The sequence below is a fragment of the Poeciliopsis prolifica genome, unplaced genomic scaffold (assembly GCF_027474105.1).
Source record: "Poeciliopsis prolifica strain line A6 unplaced genomic scaffold, Auburn_PproV2 SCAFFOLD014, whole genome shotgun sequence".
Lineage (NCBI taxonomy): Eukaryota > Metazoa > Chordata > Actinopteri > Cyprinodontiformes > Poeciliidae > Poeciliopsis > Poeciliopsis prolifica.
This window is the reverse complement of record NW_026562389.1, coordinates 7,284,828-7,307,314: the sequence shown is the minus strand read 5'-3', so window position 1 is coordinate 7,307,314 and position 22,487 is coordinate 7,284,828. Positions and strand designations below refer to the sequence as shown.

The following is a 22,487-nucleotide window of genomic DNA, read 5'->3' as shown; positions in this document are numbered from 1 at the left end:
TTGAACCCTTGAAACAAAGAGTCCTTGGTTACTCACCTTTGGGCCAAACATGCCCAGTACTCCTGGGTAGCCCTGCTCACCACTATCCCCCTGACAAAAATAAAATAGCAGACATTAGAAAATCAAATAATAGCAGAGATTTCCTTTAATTGGCCAAATTCCTTTAAATGACACCAACTGTTTGGCCTTTTGCTCCCAGGTCTCCTGGCTTTCCTGGTAATCCCTTCAAACCGACAAAACCTCTCTTTCCCGCTGGGCCCACCTGTCCTGGCAGTCCCCTGTCACCCTGAAACACACACATGAACATCTTCCTTTGCAACTACTCCAAAGCTTTGGCACTTTTATGTTGACAAACCAGTAGAAGTTACTATAACAGCAAATTTATAGTTCACAACCCCGTCAGTGTGGACTGCATGAAAATATTACTGCTGAAAATGCAACTCCTAAGTTACTTTCCATAATATCATTCAGGTGCATTCTTAAAATATGTATTTGACATTGGGGTACCAAACAACATTCAGAGCTTCAACTCTAATAAATCTAACACGTTTCCAAAACATGACCTAAACAGAATTTTACTTCCTATCCCAGGAGTCGCCCAGGAGATAAAAAACTGATTATTACTGCAGAACTAATAAATGCAGAACTAATAAATGCAGCTTCTCTGTGGGTGTTATTAATTCTCTTCTCAAATGTCATGAATTTTGCATTTTTATATTGCTGGAACGGCCATGCAAATAAATATTGTCATCTACTTTGCAACACTGATTACTGCTTTAAATAGGGGTATTTTAAGAGAAGCCATAGAGTCTTGAAGTGGAGTCAGGCACAATAAAAAGTAACATAAACAGGCAGCAATTGCTACATAAATGCCAAGAGAGGCTGTTCCAACAGATTAAAGCTTGTTGACTGTTATGACTGTCAATGGAAATATGTTTGTGCATTTTTATTTATAAAAGCTCCTTTTATCATTTTTAGCATAACCAGTTAAAATGAAAAAATGTGGTTAACCCAGCCTTCATACCTTTAAGCCGAAGGAGCCCTGGCTTCCTGAAAGTCCCGTCACCCCCTTTCCACCTGGCATCCCAGGTTTTCCAGGTAAACCAACTTCTCCATCCTCTCCTTGATCCCCCTAATTAAACAGCACCAATAGTGAGCAACAGAAAAAACTAAATTATTATTATTATTTTTATGTCTCTTTCATTTAAATGTGTTTCTCAGACAATGAGCTCACCTTGACTCCATTACTTCCATCTTTACCAGGTAAGCCATCCATCCCAGGTGGGCCCTCCAGTCCCTCCCTGCCCAGGACCCCACGTGGGCCAGATGGCCCCTGTGGGCCCTTAGGACAAAAAAAAAACAACCTCAAAATAAATACTATTGCTAAGCAGATATTTAATATGTAAAACAAATCTTTGACATAAATATGGTAGATCTAAAATGTGTATGGCACCCTTGTTAAAAGATAATTTTTTGTAGTGTAGAAAAACAGGTTAAAATATTGAAAACCTTGTCCTATAAATGAAAACAAGCAAATTTATTCTGTGAACTTGTTTACAAACCCTGGTTGCATAAGTGTTCACAAAGTTAAACTGATATTTGGTGAAAGCATGTTCATGACCTTTTGCACCTAGTGTCACTGTGAGTCCAAGCATACATCCAAAACAACTGGAGAGTCCAGAACTACTTCTGATATAAACTGTGTGGGATGACCTGAGGAAGACTGAACAACACAATATTAAACAATCTGCAAGACTAGCACTTCTGCAGGGTGGCGTGACAGGCCTTGGTAAGCTGAGAGGTGGCATTAAGGTGGAAGTTCAACACATTATCAGCTCTTAAGGGGTGAATAGACTTTAGACCTAATGTCAGTGCAACTCACTGATGGTCCTCTGATCCCAGATGCTCCTGCTACACCTGATTTTCCTTTAGGACCCTAAAGCAAAAAAAAAAAAAGCCATCTTCTGAATTTGTGGTCAAAAAAATTAATAAATTGAACAAATAATCTCACTTTTTCACTCAGTCCCACAAAACTATTTAATTTATGTCTTTACCTGATCACCTTTGGACCCTTTCAGACCTGGTTGTCCCTTCAGCCCTGGATGTCCCTGAACATGATCATTCATATAGACATTATTGGACTTTGTATGATTTAGCTGATATATGACTGGTGAAATGATACTTAACATGTTAGAAGCCAGAAAGTGGATACCTACAGGAAGACCTGGAGCCCCTGCTTCACCTCTAGGCCCATTGAAACCAATTTCACCCTAAAAAAGGTAATTGTCTCTGGTTTTAGCTCATTTTTGTAATTATAGATTTGGGGGATATTATTGTTGTCTTATGCCAACTTACTATGTGTCCTGGGTCACCTGGCTCTCCTCGTTCTCCTCTGTCTCCGGGAGAGCCCTGAATTCAGATGAAAACAATGTGTGCAGTAACCTGCTAAAACATTGTAGACAAAGATCTGGTGCAGGATAGAAACTCACTCTGTCTCCTTGGGGACCTGGAAGACCCTCTACCTTGCCATCATCCCCCTGTTCACCCTAAGCAAGAAGCCAAAGACAACAGTCACAGGTTTTCACTATTAAATCCAATGACCTGAACAGAAGGAGTAGCTGTGTTACATGTTTCTTTAAAAGCAGGGGGTCCTCTTTTAAAGAAAGGCAAGTCATTCTCCAAAACTATTACCTGCAATGATCCTATTACACATAAATGAAGCTGGTTTGCTCTGGGAGCTTTTGTGATATTCATTAAACAATAGAAATGGATGTGTACATAATTTAAACAATTAGATTCTGCACATGTGCGGAATGAAATAAATAAATACAGAACCTGACAATGAAACTATAAGAGGGATAAATAGTTAAGGCTAGGGGGCAAAGACGCCTGACAACTACACAGATGAAATGCAATAAGCCGTAACTTCAACTATAATTTAGATTTGTATTGACATTGTAGTTTCAGTGCCAGAAGTACCTGGTGCTAAATTGACAATCATAAATTCTACAATGGCCAGGGTGATAGCGTGATACTGCATTAATTAGAGCGCAGGCAACAGCAATTATATGGAGGATACTGGGAATGAGAAAACAACAAATAACCGCATCCAGATGGCTTCTGCCCAGGGACTAAAAAAATGCAAATGAGTGTATCACTAAACTCTTGTGCACAGTGTATACACATATTACACAGTGCTCCTGTCAAATAAACACAAATTATGTGGCTAATATCTGTAAAATTATGAGAAGAAGTCCAGGTGCCTGGTTAATTATACATATTTGAGTCTGCTGAGTTAATTGGATTTGTCCAGGTTCATACCACAGATTAAATTAGGGGTAACTTTGGGGACAGACAATGACACTAAGACAGACCAAGAAGGCAATAATTAGGAACACAGATCTGGTCTCAAACAAGTAGTTGTGCACCAAAACAATCTGACATATCACAAGACCCTCGGGGCTCATAACACAATTTGACACAAGGTGGCTTTCAGGCAAACAAATACATGGTTGATATACCTTTTCACCTTTTGATCCAGGGGGTCCAAGCGGTCCTGATGGTCCCACATAACCCTACAAAACAGAAAGACAAACTACGCTTTTACACAAATGGAGCAAAATCAATACAATTTTCACATCAGCAAAGTTGTGCAAATAGAGTTACATCTCAATTAATTATAACGTCATTGAAATTATAGTTTATTTAAGATATTTAATTAAAATATAAAACTGGTATATTATGTAGCATCATTACATACAAAGTAATATATTTCAGGTGTTTATTTCTACTCATTTTGATAATAATATGCATTCATCCTTCTCAAAATTACATTAGGCCAATACTGAATGACTTTTAAGAAGAAAATTTTTAAAGTACTTGGTCAAAACTTCTTTTGTGTGAATTACGGCATCAAGAGAAAGAATTTGAATCCAACACAGAACTTGGTAAATATCTATATTTTACCCTAAAAATTGTAATTTCACAGTTGGACTCACTGTTAGAAAGATTTCTTCTGATTTTGAACCACAATGCTAATAACTTTGATCTCTATTATGACATCAATAAGACATCCCTAAAATAATTTCAGTTGAACTCCCTTGGTGGGCTATGATCCATTGTCTGATGGTATTTCTAAAGCTATAAACACATGCAAAATGAAAGGCCTGTAAAGACAAATAAGGAAAAGAAACTGTGGCAGATGGCTGCTTCAGGCTCAGCAGGAGTGAATTGTAAAGGAATCCTGCCACCCAGCAGGATAAATTCACAGCGTTATGATGACAACTAAAAGGTTTACAGAATTAAATCACCATTTTAAGTTGTTTTGTAAGCAAATAGTTTAGGAAACTAAACTATTTTTTGATTTTGTCATTTGAGCTATGGACACAATGTATAAAAATATTTTTTGATATTAAGTTAATTTTTTAAATAAATATTTTTTTCTCAATCAGATCTTTATCATTCTTTCTGTTTAATCAATTTATCAGACAAGAAGACACAATTCTAAACATACAACACAAATAAAAAGAAGACATGTCAAACCCAGGTGACTTGTTTCTTAAGGCTTTTTTGTTTATTTTTCAGTTTTTTCAAATAAACAAAAAGTAAACAACGCTGCCATAAAAGCTGTTCTATGGCAGCCCGCGACAAATGTCTTCAGAGCGAAAGTGCATTCGATATCCTTAGCTTTAAAACAAAAGGCTTAACGGTTTATCGTAGATTCTTCTAATTAAAATGTGTGTTACCTCATAACCTGCTATGCCTGGATCACCTTGTTGGCCCATTCTTCCAGGAACACCCTGATAAAAAATATAATAGAAATAATAAATTTTACCAAATTCAAAGGCAAAGTCCTTCCCTGAGATGAAAGCATACCATGGGGCCGGTGGTTCCTCTTGCCCCTTTCTGTCCAATAAATCCTTGCTCTCCATGCTCCCCAATTGGTCCACTCTCACCTAAATGACCTTGCTGACCTTTGCTCCCCTGGAGAAAGCACACCAATTATCAGGTATGTACAAACACGCCTGAATGCATGTGGGAGGAATCCGACAATTCAAACATTCAATGCTGAAACTCTATTTGACAAGAACCTCCATTTCTACTGTTATGGAGCTTACGAAGTTCCTAGTTCGTTTACAACTACATCAAAGGAATATTCAAGTCCCTGTCCAACAGAGCAAATGGAGAGCCAACTATAATGAAAAGTGTGCTTTGCTGCAGGCAAGTGAACTGGCAGACCTTTTCTCCTGGCTTTCCTTTTTTCCCGATTTTTCCGGGCGTGCCCTCCTGACCCTGTTAACCGAGAGTCAGAGCAGAGGGCTTTTAGTGGACAAAAAGAGCTGTCTTCATTAGAAGTGAAAGGGAATCAAAGATCGCTCTTGAGATACTCACTCTGACCCCCACAAGTCCAGGAGGACCAGGTCTGCCTTCCTTTCCTTTCAGGCCAATTTCACCTCTGTCCCCACCGGCCCCATCTGGACCGTCATCTCCTTTCTCGCCCTTAGCAAGTAAAAAGGTGACACCTTTGAGTTAAGCTGCACTGCTTTTGGTAGAAATCAGACAAACAGAGGGGATTCTGAGCTGCTGAGACATCATAATGTCACAAATTTAATAATTTGTTCAGGAGAAAGTAAAATTAGCTTTTACTCTGGAAATTAAGGAAATCAACATAAAGTCAGTGGCAGGAAATGGTTCCACCTGCTGACAGGCTTTATGAGATAACAACCTCATATTACATTCTTCAGCATTTGTCTACAATGCAAGGTATTACAGCAAGCTGGACTTACTTAACAGCTCAGCAGAACCATCGGCTTCATGACATCCTTCACTGTAATTCATGCTGAAGGAGCCCAAAACAACCACTGAGTTCATACACATGGATCCAATTTCTGAATCTAAAATTCTTGGTTTTCTTGATGTTATTTAATGATCACAATGCAAGAAAATGTAATTTTCTGAGACTGAATTCTGGGTTTTCATTGGCTGTTAGTCATGATTTAAATGAACAAAAATAAAAAGATAATGTAGCACTCATAAATGTTGATGCCCTGAAAATGTTTCACATTTATTGGGCTGGTTTGTCAAAGATTTGACAAACCAGCTTCTTTTTTTTATTTTATTTTTTTTAAATTGAGTGAAAGGAACATTGTTTTGTAAATTATCCATTATCTAAGAAAAATGTCAAAAAGGTGTCGCTAAAGTTAATTTAATTCCTAAAGTAAATTAACTCTTGAGCATAAGTTGGAAAAGGGTGATTACACGACATATATTCAGCAGGAATGAGAGCAAGTGACATGATTTATTACAAAAATTGATTTTTTTTAGCACTGGAATGTTTCTCCCTTAAATAATTTTACTCATATTAAAGAGGGATTTTTTATTTTTTTTTCGAACTGCTTCAATGTGAGATACTAGCTGCTTCAATAAGGAAGTAATTTATCTTTGAGATTTTCACACATTTTTACCCCCAAGTGCCAAAAAGTGGTGATGGTGCAGTAAAACTTTAGCTGGTGCTTTCAGCCTTATACTCCCCACTTTACATTTTCTACATCATCAAATGAACAAATACCAGAACACGAGTTACTGCAGAGCCCGAGGATCCGCAGCCACAAAAGTTAGGCCTCTTATATTCATCTATTTTCTCAGTAGTATAGCTAGTAAACCTTTACCTAATGAGCACAGAGATGCTGAAGCTGCAAGTGGTGCTAATATCAACCAAATGCTCAAGGTTACAAATAAAACCCTAAAATGTATTCATTATTCACAGGCGTCTGAAAAGGCCCACAGTGAGAAGTTGTGTGCCTCACACTCACGAGGCTCTACTTAAAAGTTTTGCTGCAGCGCCTCAGAGCAACAGTGTGAAGTTTCTGCAATGACAGCTCAGGCATGTAAACAAAGAGTCACAGTAGTGGAACTAGAATGACACAAAACCATGACTTATTTATTAGTTAGACACAGCAGGCTATGAATTGGAGATATTTCCAAGATGAAATACAGAAATGTGACTTGACATATTTTTTTTTCCTAGGTGTTTATGGTCCCTGAACATTTTATGTCACAGCAAAGTAGGCCAAGGCATAAGAATTTCAGTGCTAGAGGGTTTTTTTTCTCAAGGAAGAATTTGGTCCTTTTGAGTTTTTAAATTAAAAATATCTTCTTAAAGAACCAAATTAATAATTTTAAACAGATCTCTGTGTAAAATCAAAGAAAATATAATAAAAAATTAATGGAAAAAGAAATGAAAGTGAAAGATGTAACCTCATACAGGGACCAAATGGTGTATCTAAAACTAAAACACGATTTTAACCAAAAATCCAAAATATTATTTCTTCAAAGAGAATAGAAAACAAATCTTTTCTTTTTATCTTCACTGTTTTTTATTTATTTCACACTTTTTCTCACACACATTTCTCCCACTATTTCCTGTCTGATTATCAGAACAAGAAACATTTGTTTCTATCCCACGCAAGGCATGTGTTTGCAAGAAAAGCATGTGGTGAAAAACCTGTTAAGTAAATAAATGTATACCCTTCCAAGTTGTACAGTATTTTTGCAGCATATAGAAATGCAAATAAAAAATGCTGTTTCACTCTAAAGGAGGAAAGCATTTAATTCAGGAAGTGAGTAAAATATCTCTTGATAAACTGAATAAGTATCCAAGAGGCTGCACTACATTCAGTTCCTCAACAGTGACAAATCCTGCAGCACACATTATTTTGAATGCAAGCTGAAGTTAGCGAGCATAAAATGGTGTGTGAAAATGTCTTTTCAGATTTCTTGATTTTGCTTTTGAAATGTTTTGCATGGTGAAAACAAATACATCCCCCAAAGATAGGCTAAAGGGGAAAAATGACATTTTTAAATGTTAGTTTGATGTATTAAGGGAGAAAAAGCTAACCAAGCCAACCTGGCGCAATGTAAGAGGTATTCTGAACCTAATATCAGATTGTTTCACTCTGGGCAGCAAGATCCGTGAGTCTCTTCAAAGTAATGCCAACACATCTAAATTGGATTTAACTCTGAACTTTGAGTAGGCCACTACAAAACCTTCATTGTGTTTTTTAAGCCACTCAGAAGCTGATTTTATGATGTTCTGCTGTGTACCCATGAGAGCTCACAAACAGATAGCCAAACATTATCTTTCTCCTTGATGTTGATGGCAAAAACAGCATGAATCTTATAGAATTTATGAGTCTGTAGATTACATAAAATTGTCCAATTTGTGAAGTTCCATCACAATATGCAGTTTGAGTGTCTGCATGAGATTTGTTCTGACATGTTGCAAAATTTCCCACTTTAATCTCATCAGTCCACAGTATATATTTTATCAAATTCTTGAGGAACAATCAAGGTATATTTTTTTTATGTGAAAGAGGGTTTTATGTTTTTTTCGGAATACCATTTTTGCATAGCCTCTTTCTTGCTGTTGAATCAAGAACATTGGCCTTAACTGGGTCAAGTGAGGTCTGCAGAGCTGCAGATTCTGTTTCAGGTTCTTTTCTGACCTTCTGGATGAGTCATCAGTTTCGATTGGTGGGCTGCTCCTGGGAAGGTTCCCCACTGCCACATCTTTTCTACTTTTGTGGATAATAGCTCCCACTGTGGTTTACTGGAGTCTCAAAGTCTTAGGATTGGTTTTGTAACTCGCTCCATGCAGACAGAATTCAGTTATTTTGTTTTCTCATGTCTTCTTGAATTTCTTTACATATTTTGTTGCTTTCTAAGATATTTTCTCTAATCTTATATTGACAGATAGGTTTTGTCTAAGAAATTTTTTGATTCTACAGGTCAGAGGTCACATTTAGGTATGTGTAAATGAAATTCGAACACACTTTGCAAAACACAGCAATGTGATTCAATTAAGGGGGGTGATTACTTTTTCACAAAAGCTAAGGTTAATTTAAGCAGAATTTTAAACACAGAATTTTAAACACAGTTATTCTTTCCAAAATGCCTTTTTATATTTTCTCTGGTTTTTCTTGATGATCTGAAACATGTAAGTGCAACATAAAAAGCAATCTAAACGATTTATTTTAATAAGTCAGAATATATTATTTTAGAATATAAAAGTGTTTTTATTTGTGTAAACATAAACAACTGAGAAGCTACGTATTTTTTATTTTTTTGATTCTGTTTTAGAGAGGGCCAAAAATTGATATCAGACAAAATACTTTGGCTGTGGTTCAACTCCAACTCCATTGTTTTCTAGTGCACTGTTTTAAATGGCGTGTAAGCATTTGCCTTCAACCATATCCTTGAAGCAACTGGGACATCATTGAAACTCAAGGTGGAGATAGTAATGACAGTTAAGTGAAGAAATGCAACTGTCCATTAGTTGCTGCAGATATAGTAAAAGCATAAGAAATAGCATTCTCAAATTCGGCTCATTACTAAAATGGCCAAGCATAAGGTTGTGAGTTTTATTGTGTTCCTCTATCAACATACTGGATTTCTTTTTCCTTGTTTTTCTTTATAAAATCTCAAGTTGGATGTTCCACAAGCACACAAAATTTAACTCTCAAAAAATAACAAAAGCTGCAAATATTTTCAGGATTTCCACCAAAATGTTGCACGAAGGCCAGAATCCATTTGCAGCATTTTCCAATCTTGTGTAACTAAAACTGCCTTGTACAGCCATACGCTCAGCAGACTCTTGGACTGGTTCTGTTCAGTTATTTTAGAAACAGTTTTTTGCTCAAGTTGCAATGTATGACAGACAGCTTTAATAACTTCTGCTCACTTTGTTCCAGAAGCATCAACAATGTGCAGCCAACATGCCGAATATGCTTCATTTAGTGGTAATAATTTAGTGCAATAAAAAAAGAGTTCAACAAGTTTGAAATTGTAAAATTTTAGTATTTTTTTAGACTTACCATAGTACCATGTGGTCCACTTAGTCCAGCTTCCCCATCAATGCCTGTCTCGCCCTGAAACACAAATCATAAAATATATATAGTTTTTATATATAAGGATGGCAAGGAAAACAACATGAAGAAAAAATCATACTCACTCTCTGGCCAATTAAGCCCTGCTCCCCAATGCTGCCGGGCGAGCCAACAGAACCCTGTTAAGCAAACAATCAAGACTGAAATATTTGCTTTATGTTTTTCAGTGCCTCAAAATATAGCTACCACCTTTGACTGCAAAATTAAATCTGTGTTTCCCACTTTCCTGCAGGATCCATAACCAAGCATGGCATTTAAATTAATAAAGCTGGAGTTAAATTATATTACAACACTTACAGCAACAGTTTTTTTTTTTTTTTTTAAAGTCTCAACCAGCTTTGTATACATAGAAACTAACTTTCTTTTTTTTTCAACTAGCTAAATCTGGAGCAGCAATTTTCAAATTGTCCTACTGACTTTCATTTGACTGAAATATGTTTTAATGATTTTGGTCTTTATAATGTTTGTTCGCAAATGTTCTGTATTAAACCTCTGAGATTTCTGGATTCCCACTGAATTTTAATGCGCATGTGGACAGATTATGCAAAAGGAAACGTAGAGGCGATTTTTTTACACTTTTTTTTTATTTTGGGGTTTCAGAAAAAAGAGGGTTGAAGTTATATGCATATCAAACTAAAAAAAAAGTTTAAGAATAAAGTACAGCTCTCTTTTGACATCACACATTTGCACCACATTGTGTTGGTCTAAATGCCAGTTAAGAAAACTGCAGTTTGTGTTTGTAACAGGACCAAATGTGATTCAGTTTAAAGGATATGAATACTATGTACAGTCTGTTTATAAAACTTCACATATGCATCTGGAGAACTGAGCAGCTATAATTCCATGGCATTTCATTTTTCATGTCTTGCTCTCCTCACCTTCTCTCCAGATTCACCAGGCGGCCCTTTTTCCCCAGCATTTCCAGCAGGTCCCTTTCAGAAACAGTTATGGCCTTTAATATTTGTCACTGATGTAAAACACTGCTTGAGTTCTGATGCCAGCTGTGTGATCAACTAACCATTGGTCCAATTGCCCCCAGTGGCCCGATCATTCCTGTTGGCCCTGATGACCCCTGCAGCAGCACAGCAGAGGCATCAATAAAAATGGTTAAGAGCGTTTTCTGGCATAAGATAAACACCCCCGACAGTGACAGCAAATGGGAAAAATGGGAGAATGGATAAGAACTCAGGGGAAAGTGAGTATTTGTGGGGGCAAGATCATCTGGAAGGCTCAGAATCTTTCAAACAATAAACCAAAGCTTCTGAATGTGAGTAAAACTGACCCGCTGATATAGAGGCACACTGAAACTACAATAAAGCTGCCTCTACAAAGAGGAAATGGAGTAAATCAAATTGTCCTTGCTTTGCCATACTTTGCTGATCATGTCCATGAGGTCTGGACAGAGAGAGAGGAAGAAGAGGATTAGGATGTTTTTAAGCTTTTCCAACTGGATAAAAGTATGTAGGAAAAGCTCAGGGAAAGACTTTCAAGAAAAGAATTTATGCAAGAGCCAACAAACATAACTAACACTGTAGTTCTCCCTTAGAGTGACAATTAAAGGGTTACACGATTAAAATACATAAAAGCTTGATTTGAATAACCAACTCACTGGTTCTCCTATAATTCCTTTGGCTCCAGGTGGTCCTGAAGGCCCTGGGATACCCTGAAATTATGGCATTAATGGCTTAAAAAATAAACCCAATCTAATAGACAACTCTGTTAGCCTTAATCACTTACTGGAAATCCCTTTGGCCCGGCTTCGCCTGGCTCACCAAGCTTTCCCTTCAGCAAAACCAAATATGGAAAAAATTTATCACAGCACCAGATAAATATTCTAGGTTAGTATGATTAATATTGTTTCTGGCATTTTCTACAGAAATCATGAGTTTTATATTACTCATGTAATATAAAATGCAGGGTAATCATTGCTTACTTGTCCGTCATTAAGTGTAAATTACTTTAATGTTCAATAATAATAATAATAATAATAATAATAATAATAATAATAATAATAATAATAAAGGCCTGGCAATGATATTTAACAAGTTAAGCATAATTGCCATTTCTAGTTGGTTTATATTTATATAATGTTTGGGATTATTACTAATATTATCATCATGTATTACTCCATTATGTGTGTATGTATATTTATTTCCATTATGTGAAAATATGTGAAAAAGAGAACTGCTGTTTTATTTCAAGGTGGGTATTCTAGTAAATAAAATAAAAAAAGTTTCTAACAAACGTGGGAGAAAATTTCACCAGCAGATGAATTTCTTTTGTTTTGCAAATATAAAAATGATTGGGCATTAATATGCACACATTTCCTTGTTTAGTACTGCATATTAAACGGGGTGTCCTAACTTCACATGATTTTACTATGTGATCAAACAGACATAGCATTTGTTTTATAACCTCTCAAGCCAACACACTAGGTCTTTGAGCTGAAGTTTTTAGAAATACCACTTGAACAGATGCACAATCGGGACTGGAGCTTGTGCTCAAACACTTTTTGTCAGCAGAGAAAAATATAGATTTTTTTCTCTCACCATTTCCCCAGGGAGCCCCAATTTTCCTGGTGGACCATCAGGCCCCTGTGAAGAAACAGCATGGGATAAATGAGCTTCCTGAGATCCCCCTCAAGTAATAATGTGCTACCAACATCATTATTATTTAAAGCTCCTTGATAAACAACACTGCACTTTAGGCTTTTATTTATAAGAGTGTCTTGCAATATCCTTCAGCTGGGAAAAAAAGAGTTAAGAATAACAGACTTCTTGGTTTTCTATAGGATACATTTTTTATTTATTTATGTTTTTATATATGCAGTTATGAAAACCTGAGGAAAGACTTCACAGTAAGTTTCAGTAGAAAAAATCAACCATAATTTAACACCTCTTGAATATTTTGCGCTACTGTCACTTTTCAGTGTGTTATCACATGCTCACCTTGACCCCTGATGACCCCTTTGCCCCCAGTGGACCATCAGGTCCTCTTGGACCCTGTTTAAAGAATAATAGTTATCATTGATCAACAGCATTAGAACGATATCCTTTAATGACCCTGATGTTGTTGAACAAATTGCATTTTCTTTATTCCCTCTAAGGAAAGCTGGGAGAGTTTTGTTAGTAATGTGTCCTTTAAATTTTACCACTCTGGAGAAACGGACTGTAGCTACTTAGCAAATGCTTGGCATCTGCAATTTAGCTCTGTAGTGTGCCCAAATCCCACTGTGCAGAACTTTATCCCCACTTTTCCACAGTCATAACTTTGGAACTGCCTGCAGAGTGAAATTGTTGTCCTGAAGCTCAGTTATTCTTTCCTCTAGAATTGAGTCAAACTATTCTGTCTAAAAATAGAGTATTTTTGGAAATATTCTTAAAAGCATTTTAAGAAAAAAATATAAACTGAACCCAACCAGAATAAAACTACTTCTTACGTAATTCCTAAAACGGCTCTAAAGTGATAAAAAGCAAGATTACAAATATAATTTATAATCAGTTTTTTGAATATGAAGTAACAGGACAAATTTAAATCTCTTTTTATAGATCCACAGATCAAATATACTCAGTAACATCATAAATAAATTACACCGTTAACTTATCACAGACAATTTTTACATATCACAGGAGACGTTGTAATGTTGGGAGTTAAGGGAGCTGTTTTTGTTCATAAAAGCGATATGCATATACAAGTAGCTTATATAATGTCCAAACATGAATCATCTCTGAGCAAGATGTATGCAAAATGCTTTGCTCATCAACTAAAATTGATATTTTAATATTTAATAGTCTTTTGTTCTCCAGAGGAGATTCTCCAAACTATTTATGACCCAGAAGCTGTCAGGCTTGTTCATTTTGAAGCATCTCAGTACATGTCAACTCATGCATTTTAATGTAATGATCTTTTTTCTGCCTGTTTAGACATCTCTTCAAATTGTTCATATTTTTTTTCTGATCAGTTATCATTTTAAGTATGGATTTAACATGTGATTAGAAATTGAAACGTTTTCCAAATACATTGCAAACCCTCTACATTCTTTTGTCAGCCTGCATCATATCATATTGTGCTTTGGAAATGTCTCCTGAAAACTTAAAAAATAGGCTACTGACAGAAATGTTGTACTGTAGCACAAAATGTTGTACTGTAGCACAAAACCAACTCGTCCATGATGAGAGCTTGAAAACATCACAGTGGCTGACTTCTGTTAGCTGTCATATGTAGACACAGAGACGAGTTTGGAATGGTCTGAGAAAACACACAGAACCAAGAAAAACTAGATCACATTTATCAATCCCAATCAACTTGTTAAAGATTTGGTGGCATGTAAAATTGTCTTTGAGATTTAGATTTTTGTCTAATATAGCTGAATCCCTTGCTTGTCTCTGTTTAAAATGTTCGACACAATTTCATGCAGGATATGTGATGATTTGAGGGCAAATTTGTGGCTGTAGCCTATAAAGAATTAAAGTTCCAGCAAGGGTATTTTTTTTATATATAATATCATACAAATGTCAAATTTAAGGCTCCATCTTATCCAATAAGATTACATTTTAGGCTGTTATCGACTTTGTTCTTAATTCTAGCGATATTCCGCTGACAAAGTTTGATGGTGTGAAAATTACACCTTGTGAGGCTCAGATTCAGCCATCCCAGAGAGGTTACACATCAATCTGATTTCAGAACTAAGTGAGGTCTCCTCATTAGTTTTATCAGGGGGATTTACTGGTACCTTGAGCTGCAGATCAAGGTTGCTCACCAAAACTAAATCCTCTTTTTAAATTCTCTTTTTTCTCTCTTTTTTCCTCAGATTTCAGTCAGATGCTTATACCTCCAAATTATGCATGCAATTCTTGCATTTAGTATTTTATTTGTTTCTAGGTCAGTGAGTTTGTTAATAAAAGTGTTTTAACTGGACATAGTAAATAGTTTGATGTTTCTTTGACTTTGTGTTGTTTCTTTACCCAATTAATAATGAAATTACCAATAGGTTAATCATTTAATCAAGAAGCATCTCATAGTTCATCTATGTGAGTCCAATTGAAATGTCAATATTGTATTTTTAAAATTCACATTTATAATATACAGATCTCCTATATTCCTTTCTGCCAAATATCCAATTAGAGTTCCAAGATAAGGAAAACTAATTATTCTACAAGCTGACAGATACCCCACTGATCGATTTTATTCATTAAGAAAGAGAGAGAGCGACAGAGCAAGAGAGGGAAAGAGAGACGACTGCCTACAAACTTCATTTATATTTAATTTAATTTACTTTGCCTGTTTTTCAAATGAATGGAACAAGAACTCAGTCGACTTGGAGCTCTACTACTTTTACTTTGGAAAGCCTTTCCAGTAGAGATACATGAGAGGAAATGACAGTGATGACTGACTTACAAAGAGCCCAAATCATAGCAGAAATGTATCATGTTAAACCCAGAGAACTGTGTGAATTTTGAGGAGCTATTTTCCTGACAGCAAAATTTGGCTTTTAAAACAATTTGAAGGCCAAGACGAGACTGCTGTAGAGCTGAACTTCAGTGTTAAGCCAAAAAATAAGGAAGAAGCTTCTACGTTTCATCTGAGATGACACATTTGAAAAGATAAATGTTTTTATTGCATCCATGCATTTAACTATTGGATCAGATATTGTGCTGAAGCTCCAACTCAAAATACATAATTTTCTGTGGCTGGTGGTGAACAGAGAAGTAACAGAAAGGTTAACTGAAATACACAATATTTAATTTTGGCTTGTCTTTTTTTTTTTTTTACTTTCATCCTCTATCTGCCATGGAGCATAAGGGATTTAGAAATGGTGGCAGCCTATTCAAAGACAACAAGACAAGATTTGAATATAAGTTGTATAAAAAAATGCTTTCAAAATGTCACTAACATATGTTTTTTTCTTTGATACACTGAAATAGTAAATTCTTCTTTTATTCTTTTATTTATTAGCTTTTTGGCTTTTCTTTAAATTTCACACATAAACAGTGAATTAATGACTGTTCACAATAGAAAGGTTTGTTGTATGGCATTGTCACTTGTTAATGTTAATGTGAGTGCAAGTCATTTTACTTTCATTTTACTGCCCAAAAGGGAGACAGAAGCACAAATCTCTGCAATATAACTGCCTGTGCTTGTTTTTTATTCATGTTTGTTTTAATGGTACAAGCACTAAATGTTTAACTAACAACTCTCTGGAGCAGAAAATAGCGACATCGGCAGATATTTAGTTATAGCAACTATACACAATGTCCCATTCTCAAACTGTCCTAAACCCAGTATTAGGACAATCTGCCTTTTTCCTTTATCACTGAAAGGAATAAACTCCTAACATAGCTAGAATTACACAAAGGCTTGAAAATATGCACTCTTACTTTGAAACAAGACTTTATAGGAATGCAGATGTGCCAGCATAAAAAAAACAACAAAAAAAATAAAAATAAACAAACCCAAAATGACACAAAACTACTTGAAACTCTCTTGATTAGATAATACAAAAAAGATAAAGAATAGATACAGGATAATTTTTTAGATGTTTTTATTACCTTTTACTAAATGTACTTTTTACAATATGCATAACTGAATTGTATTGTTTTATGTTTTTATGTGAAATGTTCTATAAGATGATTAACTGCAGATGGAAATTAGTGCTAAGAGCTGAAGCTTGGTAAAAAGCATCTTTTCATATTTTTGATAAACAGTACTGTTCATGGTCCCTGTCAAATAACTAGTCAGATCCTAAATGTACTATTTTTGTGTATATCTGCAAAAACAGTAGAAGTACTAACAAACACATCATTACATCATATGTAGCACCAATATTTAGTCATTTGTGAACTACTGTTAATATGTACTCCAGTTACTTACTCTCCTGCCTTTGTGTCCTCTGATGCCAGCAAATCCTCGTGAACCAGGTGGGCCCTGAATGTGTGCAAAAATATTATTTTAGCTCAACCATCCAATACTATTGAAACGGATAAACAGTGAGTGCTATGTTCCTATCTTAATTAGATGTAGGAAGCTAATTACAAACACAGAAGGGAGTTAAAGCACAGTATTAATTTTCTAACCATTAGTTTCACCAACACCGACTATTATCCATCTGTTTTGAAATGAGTCACCAATTACAAATTTATTTTCATGCATATTCTGCAATACAGCATGAGAAAAGGTAGCATCTGATTTAAAAATGTTAACTTTCGATGTGTAAATTATTGTCAGGTATTTGTTTAATTTAGATGAGGTGTCTTATTGTACAACATCCTCAAATCTTAGTGGCACCCCTCGTTAAGTTTTGTTAAAACCTTAAAGTATAGTGTCTTTTATGGCAGCAGAATAATCCATTACAGAAAGAAGTTGGAAAAAATGTTGACACTCCAAGCAATTTCTATGAAATAAACACAGTGTAATCCAGTAATTGTAGGGTTTAGGAACCACAGCCACCCACAAATTGTTGAATACTTGACACTTTGTATAAAAACATCAAACTCTTCTAAATTATTCCATGATAAGTTATCATTCGGACGTATAAACAAGACAGGAACAGAACAAACTTCTTCTGTCCTGCCATTCCTTGGCTTTTCTTTAAACAACTGATAAGGTTTGATGCCCATGGCAGATTGCCATGGTGGAAAAAGAAAATATCCAAGTCGCATGCCAGTTTTCTTAATTTTCACATTAAGAATACTTCCCACGTTTACGCCATAAACTCTGGTTTATGGTGTAAACGTGGGTTTAAGCCATAAACCTGAAGTAATAGTAAACTTACTGGAATGCCTTCCAGTCCCGGTGGGCCTGTCTCTCCAGGTAGTCCAGAGTGACCCTGATAGATTGAGCATGCAATGCAAATCATATAACAATTTTTACTTACTTAATGATGAAATAAATCTCTGAAAAAGTTGGTTCTGTTTAAATTAGTGATTCTGGGAAAATCTCTCCCACATTCCTTCTAAATGTTGAACTGAATATTCCCTGGTACAAGAGACGGGGGTCCAGACTTACTCCTTACCATCGGCCCAGGTTGACCTGGAGGTCCGGGGATACCCGTATTCCCTCTATCCCCCTGAGAAACCAAAGGTCATCAATAAATGTCACACAACAAAAGATAACCATGTTTCCTAAGCATGTTGTTATATTGAATTTCAAATGCCATTTTCTGTCCATTGACTGATTTATTGTCACTGGACATGTTCTGGAGGTAAATGTGTCAAAATCCATGCAAAGTATGATGAAACAAGACTAGAGTAACCTTTTCTGCAGCCATTCCTGCCTCCCCAATAGGCCCGATAAAGCCTGGCAGTCCCTAAAGAAGAGAAACAAATAGTCTTTCTTGTGTTTTGAATCTGTGAACTTTATTGTAGACTTCCCCACAATGACAACTCATCTAAGGGGCTCAAATAAAACAGACACGCACAGTGGGTGTCAAACACAAATTACCAGAAACAAGAGAAAAGCATTTACCCTCTCGCCAAGCTTGCCGACCTCGCCAGTTATCCCCGTCTCGCCCTACAGCAAAGTAGCTAAATTAACATTTCACAAACTTATTCAGCCATTTAGTTTTTTTTTTCTTCTTTTGGTTCAGATGAAATGAACTTAGAAGTTAGTTCCCCTGTGGTATCTGAGAATTAACATCTAATTTACACATACTCCGTTGATACGGTGCTATAAAAGGGAACTGGAGAGAGAGTGTTCATTTAAAGATGACAGTAGTTCAGCAGTGGTTGTGCCACTTTTAAGTCTGACCTTGGGTCCGTCTGAGCCCATCAGTCCAGGGAATCCCTGCCTCCCAGGCCTGCCCTGAACAGAAAACAAAAATCAGCTCTGCACAAATTGAAATAAATTATCTCTCTATCGGGAAGCATGTCATGTGTCAGTCTAATTCTCCCTTCATAGGATGAGGCACAAAAGAAACCGACATCTGTCGCCAAAACAAAGAAATTCCTCAAGGAATCTTAATAATTCACTCAACAAAGAACGGTTTCCATCATCAAAGACCTCATTACTAACAAAACTCTTGCTCGTTTGTGTTTGTTTTCTTCTATCATTTATGGTTTTGGGAGATGGCAAACTAAAGTAAACCTCAAAGAGATGCAATCTGGTAAAGTTTGCGCAGCAGTTTAACTTTAGAGGAATGTTTTCATTTATATATATTTGGGAAAAGATGCCAAAAGTCAATTTAAAACTCTTCTTTCCACATCTAACGCTGTGAGTAAATAATCTCCATCTTACATTTAAAGATCTGTACTTACTCCAAAGGACCACTCTCTGATGTTTTCTGGTGGTTCGTTTTAAAACTTTCTTTTATGAAGCTTAGAGCTTGTTTAGATAATTATTCCAGGTTTTCCATGTTAAATTATGTGGCTACAGGTTTAGACTTTCACTGTCGCTGATTTGTCCTGATACTCTCCTCTTCTGCATTATATTATGCTATTAAATTTGTGCCCAGCCTTTCCTTGATGGAGCCATTGACAAGTGTTAATGCTGTTATTTGTGTTATTACTCTGTTTTTCTTTCCACATAAAAGATACGCCCAGCTCAGCATTTCTGTGCCTAATAGTGTTATTATCCTGGACAGTCATTAGTGGAGCTTTTGCTGCCATTAAGCTGATTTCTTTTCATAGAAGGTATACCTAGTCTATGTGTTTGGTTGCAGTATATTTGGCAGAAAGGAATTTAGGAGATCTGTATATTTCATCCCAAAAATATATGCCTGGACCATTGCAGATGTCGTTTATTGTGTCCCTTTTCTTGTTAGAACCATTAACTAACATACTGCTGTTATTATCCAAGGCACTTGTTTGCTTTCCAATAGAAAGTATGCATGAGCCATCCAGGTCTTTGTTGTTTTTTGTCTGTGTCTCTCTTCTTTACCCCCAGTGATGACAAATGGCCATTCATGCAGAGTCTGGTTCCACTGGGGGGGTCCATCTGCTGTTGCCATTCTTCATGTTTGCTACAGAAGAGGGATTTCTGCAAAGTCAACTACTCAATGCAATTGTCTGAAATACCTTAGGTGGATACTTTTTACTAATTGGCAGTAAATGATCAACTTGACTGCACTGTAAAAGAATTAGATCAACTTGACTGCACTGTAAAAGAATTAGATCAACTTGACTCCACTGTAAAAGAATTAGATACATTGGACATGATTGTATGACCTTGATACGCTGGAATATCTTGAACCAGTAAAACTTTAGTTTGGTCTGATTTGGCTTCAATATGATATGATATGAACTGAACCTGTTTGTTTTGTAAAAAGACTTTATGGGACATTGGTACAATAGTAAGTAAAGAGCATTGAATTAAATGAAAGTTAACTTGGATACACTCCCTACTGTTAATGTTGAGATAGTGATATAGTAAGTAATATAGATTAAGCATTTTACATAATAAGGAAGTCAAAATTGGTCTATCATTATAATAAAAAAGAGAAAAGTTCTGTTTTAAAACAACAATCCCTTTCTCTGGTCTTGGGTTTAAATTCTAGAACCCTTTTTGTTTACAATTATATATATTTTTCAAACATAGTAAATAGCAATTTGCTGACCAGTCTGGTAGTATGGGGACACATTGTCCAGTAGGACCGCTTTCAAAACAGCTTTACAACAATAGAAGAGCAGTCAGCCAAAGAACTAGCAGACCGAAACTACTCATTCATCCAAAGCTAAATTTAGGCAGAGCCACATGTGTGCTTCCGCTCAGCATGCTTTACGGTGGTGTGTAAGAGTTCCTGCAGTGTCATTTTATTTTCTGTCTGGTGTTAGGTTGCAGAGCTTATCCAATCAGCACTCACCTCGGCTCCAGCGGGTCCAGCTGGCCCAGCTGGTCCTTCATCACCCTGATGAAAAGAAAGTTGCCGAAGCTGAAAGGAAAGTACATTTCACACAAATTTAGCTTGTTTGCAGAATAAGTACAAGTAACCTCACCTGAAGTCCAGGTGCTCCTGTTGGACCTGGCAAACCTCTTGTCCCTTCCTTTCCCTGTGGAGGAAACATTAAAGGCACAAATTCACTTCATTTCCTCTGGTGGAAATGAGTACATGTTCCTCTACTAACCTTCGGTCCCTCTAGACCATTTTGTCCTGGTGGGCCAATGTCACCTGGGAAGCCCTACGAAAATCACAGAAAATGAAACACAGTTATGACCACACAACTGTGCAAAGACATATACTGGATGAAATTGTTCATTTTATTTAGCTATTCTTTATAGAAGTAGAACATATGGTTAATTTACCTCTGAACCAAGAGGGCCGGGAATGCCATCAGGGCCTTTTTCTCCAGGTTTGCCCTATGAAAGGACACAGTCACTAAAACCTTGGAAATAATTTGGTAAGTTAAAGTAAATAATATATTATTTGAAAACATACTAGCATTTCACTTTGTAAAATATGGAAGAAACACACACACCATCTTTATGCAATTATCCGCCATCCGAATTAAGGCTGTACATTAAAAAAACAAAGATCTGTATCTCATAGAATTACACAGGAAACAAGTGGTTTATTTTTACACATTGCAAATACAAGAAACTGAGATTTTTGTTCAAAAATGTATTTTTTGGTGGTAAATTAGCATCATTGAGCATTTAAATACTTGGTCACAAATGCAAGATCATAACATTTATTTGCTCTTCACTCTTTAAAGTGTTAACTTAATTTTAATATAAAACATAACCAGTACCACTAATGTTCTTTCATGCAACAATAAAACAAATCCTTTGAAACTCTTTAGCCAAATGCTACAACAAAGCTAGCAGGTGGTCAAAAAAGATAAAACTATCCTCAGACATGTATGTGTTCTGTATAAAGTTAGAATATGCATTTGAAGGAACTGTTATATAAAATTTGACTCCTACGACTTCTATGATTCAAAGTATTTTATTGTATGTCATAGATATACAGAAAATACCTGTGGTCCAGGTTTTCCACGAGGACCAGGTAACCCAGGGGAACCCCGCCTGCCCTGCAGCATAAAGTTAATATTTACTCTAAATATCATCAGGAAACAAACAACAGGAGCAGGTTTATAAATTGGTTCTACCCCATAACAATAATGAAAAGCACAGTTTTGTCCTTGACACACAAACTGTTGATTTATCTCCAGGCAGACCAGGTAAAGTCACTGAAAAACAATCTGGGTCTCGCCAGATCAGCAAACTCGTACCTTATCCCCTTGGAATCCACACTCTCCTTGTTCTCCCGTTAAGCCCAGGTCCCCCTTTGACAAACAAGATACATCAACATTATTCACAAAGGAAACACCAATTTACTTCATCATTGAATGTACATTCAATGATGAGCTATACAAGGTGTGAATTCATTTTGATCAGAATCCAGAAAATTACATTCATATGTTAGCACCTCAAATATTCCTGTATACAGATAATTAATATTATGAGAAATACATATGCAGATCACCTTATCACCTTTCAGTCCTGCCACCCCTGGATTTCCAGGTACTCCCTTTCAAGCAAAAGCAAAGCAAAAATCAAGATAAAGGATTCATTGATCAATAAAACTCATATTTGAATAATAATTCGCCA

At 36.1% G+C, this 22,487-nt stretch overlaps 1 protein-coding gene across 1 annotated transcript in view; it reads right to left on the bottom strand.

Moving 5' to 3' along the window:
• The window catches only part of col27a1b (collagen, type XXVII, alpha 1b), a 75,598-nt gene that overhangs the window by 11,575 nt on the left and 41,536 nt on the right, over window positions 1–22,487 (bottom strand). Inside the window, exons 16-50 of the mRNA XM_055039076.1 lie at window positions 22,363–22,407; window positions 22,109–22,162; window positions 21,854–21,907; window positions 21,180–21,233; window positions 21,002–21,055; window positions 20,873–20,926; window positions 20,740–20,784; window positions 18,690–18,743; window positions 18,408–18,452; window positions 18,196–18,249; window positions 17,956–18,009; window positions 17,716–17,769; window positions 16,815–16,868; window positions 12,893–12,946; window positions 12,494–12,538; window positions 11,682–11,726; window positions 11,554–11,607; window positions 10,963–11,016; window positions 10,823–10,876; window positions 10,010–10,063; window positions 9,873–9,926; window positions 5,392–5,499; window positions 5,239–5,292; window positions 4,876–4,983; window positions 4,746–4,799; window positions 3,522–3,575; window positions 2,490–2,546; window positions 2,356–2,409; window positions 2,217–2,270; window positions 2,055–2,108; window positions 1,883–1,936; window positions 1,235–1,342; window positions 1,025–1,132; window positions 179–286; window positions 37–90 (exon numbers count right to left, since the gene is read on the bottom strand). Coding sequence (XP_054895051.1) covers window positions 37–90; window positions 179–286; window positions 1,025–1,132; window positions 1,235–1,342; window positions 1,883–1,936; window positions 2,055–2,108; window positions 2,217–2,270; window positions 2,356–2,409; window positions 2,490–2,546; window positions 3,522–3,575; window positions 4,746–4,799; window positions 4,876–4,983; window positions 5,239–5,292; window positions 5,392–5,499; window positions 9,873–9,926; window positions 10,010–10,063; window positions 10,823–10,876; window positions 10,963–11,016; window positions 11,554–11,607; window positions 11,682–11,726; window positions 12,494–12,538; window positions 12,893–12,946; window positions 16,815–16,868; window positions 17,716–17,769; window positions 17,956–18,009; window positions 18,196–18,249; window positions 18,408–18,452; window positions 18,690–18,743; window positions 20,740–20,784; window positions 20,873–20,926; window positions 21,002–21,055; window positions 21,180–21,233; window positions 21,854–21,907; window positions 22,109–22,162; window positions 22,363–22,407 — 2,118 coding nt within the window. The remainder of the gene's footprint in view (window positions 1–36; window positions 91–178; window positions 287–1,024; window positions 1,133–1,234; window positions 1,343–1,882; window positions 1,937–2,054; window positions 2,109–2,216; window positions 2,271–2,355; window positions 2,410–2,489; window positions 2,547–3,521; window positions 3,576–4,745; window positions 4,800–4,875; window positions 4,984–5,238; window positions 5,293–5,391; window positions 5,500–9,872; window positions 9,927–10,009; window positions 10,064–10,822; window positions 10,877–10,962; window positions 11,017–11,553; window positions 11,608–11,681; window positions 11,727–12,493; window positions 12,539–12,892; window positions 12,947–16,814; window positions 16,869–17,715; window positions 17,770–17,955; window positions 18,010–18,195; window positions 18,250–18,407; window positions 18,453–18,689; window positions 18,744–20,739; window positions 20,785–20,872; window positions 20,927–21,001; window positions 21,056–21,179; window positions 21,234–21,853; window positions 21,908–22,108; window positions 22,163–22,362; window positions 22,408–22,487) is intronic.